The 7,714-nt window shown below is 62.5% G+C and overlaps 1 protein-coding gene across 2 annotated transcripts in view; it reads right to left on the reverse strand.

Moving 5' to 3' along the window:
• The window catches only part of INPP5A (inositol polyphosphate-5-phosphatase A), a 99,697-nt gene that overhangs the window by 27,730 nt on the left and 64,253 nt on the right, over window positions 1-7,714 (reverse strand). For both annotated transcript variants that reach the window (XM_015590188.2, XM_025047537.1), the window contains exon 8: window positions 1,595-1,679. In XM_015590188.2, the coding sequence (XP_015445674.2) occupies window positions 1,595-1,679 (85 nt within the window). The remainder of the gene's footprint in view (window positions 1-1,594; window positions 1,680-7,714) is intronic.

A 7,714-nucleotide genomic window follows, 5' to 3' on the forward strand; every position in this document is an offset into this window, starting at 1 on the left:
CGCGGGACGCAGAACCGGGCTGCGTGCGCCCCTGGGGCCGGCTCGGAGCGCCGCCTGCGACGACTCTGACCCGAGTCTGGCGCTGCCCTCCTCTCCGACGACTGTTCCAGTGGGAGGAACAGGCCACTTCCGAGGCTCATCTGACCTTCCCCCGACGTGCAGCCTGCCTGCGGCTCCGTCCTCTGCGGTACGCGCTCTGGGTGGGGGCTGTCCGCACAGCTGACACACTGGTCCCAAGTCCCAGCCTGAAGTGACCGTGCCCAGGGACACGAGGCCCTCCCCCAAAACGTGGCGTTACCACGTGGTGGCCTAGAATCAAAGGAGGCGGCGGCCGTCCTCCAGAGGGTCAGGACGTTGTCACACACCGGGACAGGCTGTGACCTGCCGGGCACTGTCCCTGGCTGTGCAAAGGGTGTGGGCCCGAGGGGCCCCGACTGGGTCCCTGACGCCTGCCCGTCAGCTCTCTGGCCTCAAGCTGAGGAAAGGGAGCAGCAGAGCCGCACGGAGGCAGCAGGCACATCCGTGTGTCACACGTGCACGTGAGGCTGGCTTGGTGAGGTGCCACCAGCCTAATTAAATTAAAAAAGAGGATTTCAAAATGACATTACTCATTTCTGTCAAGCAAAGGGAGATATGGGATGATCAAAAGCCTGCTCGGTCTGTCTTTAAGAAATAATTTCCTACCGAAGACGGGAGATTAATGTCTGACGCCGTTTGTAACCGCGACTACTAATGGGAAGATAATGAATGACTCGGGGCCTATTGGTTCTCCGCGCTGCTTCTGGCACGGGTGCTGTGCACACGCTGCCCAGTGTGTGCCAGGCACTGGACCGAGCCCTCGTAAGGCTGGCCTGGCATCCAGCTGCCCAGGATGGGAACTGTGCTTGCCGTGTAGGCGCAGGCGGAAGGGGGTGGGGGTCCTCCCCACCCCCCGGTAGCCGAGAGATCAGAGGGCGGCGCGGCCCCCCTCCCCGTGGCCAGAGCTGTGGGGCCCCGGCCAGTGTCCCCTGCAGCGCACCCCCTCACGGAGAGGCCAGCCCCTGTGCCTGGGCCACTGGCTTTGCTTCCTGGTCACACAGCAGGCGCTGGGCAGGCTGCATTGAGCCCGGCTCCCAACCTCTATACCACATGCTCGACGCCAGGCAGCATTTCCAGCTGCACGTGCTCCTCAAGGGGACATCACTCCAGGGCCGGAGAGGACCCCACCCGAGTGCTTCCCAGAGACACAGCCTCGAAGTTCCCAACGGCCGAGGGACGTGGCCGATTTACTAGATGACACGAGGTAACTACTCTGCAGACATGCGCAGTGCGGACAAAGAGCTGAGCAGAGCTGCTGCCACGGACCCCTCGCCGGAACCTTCGCGGCAGCACGTTATGACGTCACGGGAACTGAGCGTAAACTGGCCGATCGACCCCTGGCTGCAGACGCTCGAGACGCCCCTGTGACCCAGTAACGGCCCCCTTTCTGACAGTGAGGCATCTTTTTATTAGGCGTCTTCGCCTTAAATACGACCCGTGGGAATGACGGCATCGAACTTGCCCAGATGCGACGGCCGCCTGTGGGGCTGCGACCGCGGGGGGCCGGGGCGCCTACCTCCACCACGGACTTGGCATCCAGTCGGAAGTTGAAGTCGCCGAAAACAAAGTAGGCCACTTTCTCGAACCGCGGGTCAACGATCCTGGGAGGACAGAAGGAGACAGTCACTGAGCGTGGGCGCCCGGGCCCCCCAGCCAGCAGCCCGCACCCTTCCCGCGCTCCCCGTGCGCACGCCCTCCATCTCCCGCGGAAGGCAGACGCGCCCCCACGCTCGGCACAGGGACGCGGCCACAGTCCCCAGACGGCGCGTGGCTCCCTCTGCCAGGTGTGTCCTCATGGGCCGGGCTAGGGCCGCGGTCAGATCACGCCTGGTGGCCACCGCAGCCTGCCCTGGGAAGCGAGGCTTGCCAGAGGGCCCAGGGAACCTTAACTGCAGAACCAGCTCCGACCGGGCTGATCCTGCTTCCAACGAGACCAGGGCCAAGGCTTACGCCACCGGAGTGACACTGCGAATGCTCGTGCCCCAGAACCACAGGACCCGCACATATGGAACGCCCCTGCCCAGGAAGACCGGTGCTGAACCCGCCCTGCCAAACCCCGGGTGGGGGACAGGCCGGAGCCCCCTGCCCCCTCGCCGCCACCCCGGCACATAAAAGGTGGTTTGTTCCTAAAAAGCCTCCTGTGTGTGGGGGGAGCCAAGTGGGCCGGTGGCCTGCACGAGCCCACAGGAACCCAGGCCCCTCCGTCCACGCCGCCCTCAAGGTATTTGCCTCTTATCCCCACTCAGACGTGGCCGAGGTGAAAAGCAACAGCAGCTGCATTTTTAAGCTAGAAATTAACTTGCTTAAAAACTTTTCCTACGCGTTTTAAATCAATGACACCGTTTCACGTAGCTTTTGCCACTGAGAAGTGCGCCTGTGGCAAGCGTCTGACGGGGTGGTGGCAGTGGCCTCCCTCGGCCACCTCGGCCACCGGTGACCAGTGCTGCTCTAGGGGCAGGCAAAGCGCCTGGCACTCCCGACTCCAAAGAACAGCAAGCCCTGCTAACAAGTCCGTCACCACGACAGACGTGTCACCTGTACAGAAAGAAAGGAACGTCTGGGTGACCAAGCCTCCGGCCCCTGCTGTCCAGTGTGGCTCCAATGACACACTTGCTGGTCCAGGGCTATGGGGGCACGAGGGGGCACCCCTCAGACAGACCGCCCTGGGGTGGACGTGAAAACTCGGTGACTTGGCAGGTAAAAGCCAGGGAAAGCGTCTACGCCAGGCGCCCGAGAAGTTCCGATGCGCGCCAAGGGACCAACACGTCCCCAGCCACCCTGTGGACGTGCGTCCTGTGGAGAGGGTGGCTGTCCTGCCTGCTCACACCTGCCTGACGGAGGGGCGAACTTGCCCCGTGCTATTTAACGGGTCCGATCGGAACGGAAAGCACGTTTTTGTTTTCACTTGCATGGTCATCAGCGAGGTGGACCATCCTTTCCGAATCCGCATTTTCTGTTTCTACTTGTTCAGAGCCTGTTTGTTGTAGTTCCCCGCCTGGTCCTTTTTAAATTCCAGGAGTCCCCTGTAACTGTGACATTAGTCCTCTGTAACACACGAGGCGGACATTCTCCTTGGCCCGTCGCTGGCCTTTTCATTTTGTTTACGACATCTCGTGTCCTGCAGAAGTTTTAATTTTCAAGCCGTCGCATGTTTCGATTCCCCACGGCGGCCTCTGCCTCCGCCAGGAGGCCGGCCCCTTCCTTCGTCGCAGGGGGCAGTTCTTCTGGTCAGCCTCCCATCCACCTGGACGCAGTGTGTGAAGCAGAGATTCGACCGCATCCATCCCCATGCCGACTGATTATTAACCCTTTAATCTCCCTCCCCCCCATGTTTCTATGGCACAAAACTCCCCAAATCTCGCGAGTCTTTTTGAGACCATTTCCTGATGCAGACCTCGTGTGACTTTTTATAGGGAGACCATCTCGCCAGCAACTCCTAAAAATCTTCTTGGCTGTTGTATTTCTCTCGCACGTTAACTGCTCTACCATCTAGCTAATTCCACAAAAATTCTTGTTTTCCTTTTTACTTGGAATAACTCGCTGACGTACACGTTAGTTTGAAGAAAAAGGACACGTTTCAATAAACCGTTACTAGTAGCGCGAATGACTAGTAATTTCACTGACTCGTTTGAAAACAGAACCTTTCTGCAGTGGAAACACGGCCAACGCATGAAGACCGCAGGGCCCCGCGCGGATGCCTGCCCGATGGCTCGCTGACTGGCCGCTGTGCCCGTGCCCGGGGACAGCCCCGCACCCCGCCTCCCCTCCGGCCAGGCAAAGGGCTAGAACTCAGCCCCAGGGGGCTCTGCAAACAGGAAGCTTCAGCCGTCTCAGCCTCCTGAAAAAGAGTAAGCCTTTTTCTGCCGTTAGAAGAAAAACGTAACGAGGGACACAGTGACGCGGCTGCTGCTGTGGGGGCGCCGGGCGGGAGTCCTCAGTGGGCGTGCGCCCTCCCTGCCCTCCTCGCCCGCTGCTCTGTGGTGGTCCCCCCCGTGCCGTCACTACTCCGCCTCCAGAGCCGAGGTCCCCGAGGCAGGGGCAGAGCCACTTCCCGCTGCTCTGTGGTGGCCCCCCCGTGCCGTCACTACTCGGCCTCCAGAGCCGAGGTCCCCGGGGCAGGGGCAGAGCCACCTGGCCGAGCACCCCCGGGCATCGGCCCGCCAAGGCCTGCCAGGCAAGGGCCAGTGGGGCGCTGTCAGGGTCCCCGCAGGCAGAGGGGCAGTGTTCACGCCCGTCCCCCGAAGCCCTGCCAGGTCCTCACTGTTTCTGGAGCCAGTGCCCCGGCCCGAGGTCTGAGCTCTGAGACACTGGGCCTGCTCGGGCCTCAAGCTGACAACCACCCGGTGCCCGGCCTCCGTGTGTCCTGGGACCGCTGAGTGACGCCCCCGGGGGTTACAGGAGGCTGGGGGCGGGGTGCCAAATCAAGGATGTCACGGCCCGGCCAAGCCCGTTTATGGAATACTGGAGTGACTTCCCGCCTGGTGCTGTCGGGGGGCACAGACTGCAGACAGCGGACACCCCCACGCGGATCAAGGACGCGAATGACTGTTTGGCTAATGAAACAGCATTCTGAGATGAAGTCCTCTTTAAAACACTAACCGATTTCACGTTTAGTATCTGGCTGAGCTCAGAGGGAAAAAGCGACCTTCCCCAGCCCCGGGCTGGCCCCACTGCCTCCCGCTGTGGCCCACACACAGGGCCGGGTGCTGGGTGACAGCGACAGGCTGGCCGGGCCTGTGGTGTGGGGAAGTGACTCCATCCGCACGCCCAGGACCTTGTCACACTGTCATTAAAGGCCTCGACTTTGCCCCAGTCCGTGCCCGCTCCCTACGAAGCCCGAGCCCATTAATAACGATGGCAGCGGGGGGCGGGGGGCAGGGGGCCGTCACGGCCGAGGCAATCGCCTGAGTGCCAGGCCCGCGGCCTCGTGGCTCTCACTTTTAATTTCAATAGAGTGCCATTTGGACCAGGAGGAAAAAAGAGTTGTTTGAAAATTAATTACCTTGTCAGAAGCTATTATGATTAAAAAGTAGGCCCACATCAATATCGTGTGCCTAATTCAAAAAGGGAATTACAAGAACAGCCATAAAAATCAATTTTTTGGGCCTTGAAAACGAAGTGTCTTTCTGTTTTGACAGGTGATTTCATTATGTGACAAACCGCGGGGACACTTGCCACGTCACAGAGGCCCCGCCTGGCGAGGAAGGGGCCACGGACGCGCCGATGCCGGAAGCTGCGGGTCAGACGTCTGACGACAGGGACAGTGTCCCACAGGGAGTCGCAGGCTGAGTGTCCAGGGGCCGCCTCAGGCCGGCTGACGGCGTCTGCGAGCAGCCCGAGGGGCCACCCCTGGGCTCTGACCCTGAGAGGCTGCGTGGCTGGGACGGGGACGTGGCCATGACGTCCCTGTCCCTCCACACATCCGAGCAGGCCGGCCCTGCTGCTCTTCTGCTCCCTAACTACTGAGCACAGTGGGTTTCTGTATAGTCAGGAACCGACTAACGCCAGTTTCTGTTCCTCGGATCTGACAGAGACTCATTCTCTGTCGAACGGCTTGAAATGGCAAAAACAGCAACGACAGTAATGACTGCAACGAGGCAGAGTGGTCTGGAGTTCCCGAACACTTTCCCTCGTCTCGAAGCGTCCAGCGGAATGGTGTACGATACGCTTATTTAAGCCGCTCTAAGTCAACTGACCCATTTACTGTCACCGGAGACAGATGAGCTGGCGTGCACGCTGGCCGGGTGGGGCTGGTGGTCCCTGGGGGCACGGTTGCGCCGTGCTGATGTCGGCTGGCACGAGGGGGCTGTGGTGAGACGGCCCGTCCCCAACGTACTTGGGGCAGAGACGCGGGAAGACCACGAGGGAAGGTGAGAAGGGGGTCTGCAGCGCGGCCGGAACCAGCGTCAGGGTCAGCACGGGTGACCCTTTGGGGCATCGGCGAAGTCCCCACAACCGGTGCGCCCAGGGCCCTCAGCAACGGGCCCGCTGGCCGGCAGCACGGTGCACTCGTGAGTGATACTCCGAGGTGCCAGGACATGGTCCTCCAGCCAGACCAGCCAAGTGGCGCCCGCCATACCCACTGCCACACCCCGTGCCCAGCCATGGGGTCCTTGTCACAGTGGCACACGGCCCCTCGGCCCCTCGAGAGGCATCAGTCTGGAGAAGTCACAGGCCTGCAGCCACAGCCTCCACGGGGCACGGAGGGAGGCGGGCGGGCGAAGTTCTCGTAAGTGTCCCCACGCGAACGGCTCCCGTCTTTGAGAGGCCACCTCCTGTCTCAGACACTCGCGGCCCGAGGCCCTGCTGCACACTGCGTTGTCTCCTCACACCCCGTGTGGCAGCCCTACCCCACATGACAGCGCTGGGGGCCTGGGCGTCAGCGTGGTGGCCGTGCTGGGGGCCTGGGTGTCAGCGTGGGCCCCGATCTGCTGGACAGACACCAGAGTGCTCTGCGGTGCGTGCGGCCACTGTGAGAAGGTGGCTGTCTGGGAGCTGGGAGGTGGCCCGCACCCCGACCTCGGACCTCAGCCTCCAGGTCTGCGTTGCTGGGTGGAGCTCGGCGGGCTGAGACGGCCCCACGCCTGTCAGGGCTACTGGCGGTTCTGGCCGGGGCCTCAGTCCCCACCTGTGCACCGTGAAGGTCCCCAGCCCGCGTGGCTGCTCCTCCAGCAGGGAGAGCCGAGGGCCAGGTGGGCTTCAGGCCCCAGACACCCTGCCGGACCCTCTCAGTCGTGGTCCACCTTGCAACATCCAGCCCTCTGACGACCCTCCCACTGGGCACGGCTCGGGCACTCGCTGAGCGTCCGTCCACGGCTGCCACTTTCACGCTCTCCAAATAGTGGTACGTTAAATACGCCGCTTCCACACTGAGCCGCCCCGTGTTCCCCAGACGGGTGGGCATGGGTGCTGGCTGGTCGGGGACGTGGCATGTGCCTGGTCCCCGCCGGCACCGCTCCCCGTGGGGTCCTGACCGGCAGCACCCTGAGGACACGCCCACCAACACCAGACGGCTGCCCCAGCATGGGGGGAGGGAGCTGCTGCGGGGCCAGGCAGGCGGAGCTGCCTTTGGCGCTGGAGCAGGGGCGGGACCCACCACCAGGCGGGTCTCAGCAGGGCGCCCTCCTCGGTGCCAGGGCACGGTCGCCAAGCTGCCGACACCGTGTGCGGCACGGACACACAGCAGGGCCAGTGCATGCAGCAGCCCGGGAGCGTGCGCCGTGGGGAGGCACACTCGCCCACAGAACAGGCAGCCGAGGGTGTGGGGGAGGGGCAGGATGCAGGGGACAGGGCACCAGTGGTGTCTGTGCTCCGGAAGGACACAAGACGAACACGGAGAAACGTACCATGACAGGGCTCCGCGGAGGGCACATGGCTGTGACTGTGTTCTGTGTTTTCTGGACACTTGAATTAGTTTTTGACACAACAAAATATCAGTCGTCTGAGACCTTAGGAAGGGGCAAAGTGCTCATTTTGCTGGGGCTACCCCTGACTCCATGTGTCCCAAACAGGCACGGTGCTGCCTGACGCCCCGAGAACGCAGCGGGGGGCCCCCAGGCTGAGGGGCGGTGGGCACTGGCTGGGCTCCCTCGAGCTGGGCTCCAGTTGGATGTGACAATGCCACCCAGGCCTCCCG

Source organism: Pteropus alecto, unplaced genomic scaffold, assembly GCF_000325575.1.
Source record: "Pteropus alecto unplaced genomic scaffold, ASM32557v1 scaffold74, whole genome shotgun sequence".
Taxonomy (NCBI): domain Eukaryota; kingdom Metazoa; phylum Chordata; class Mammalia; order Chiroptera; family Pteropodidae; genus Pteropus; species Pteropus alecto.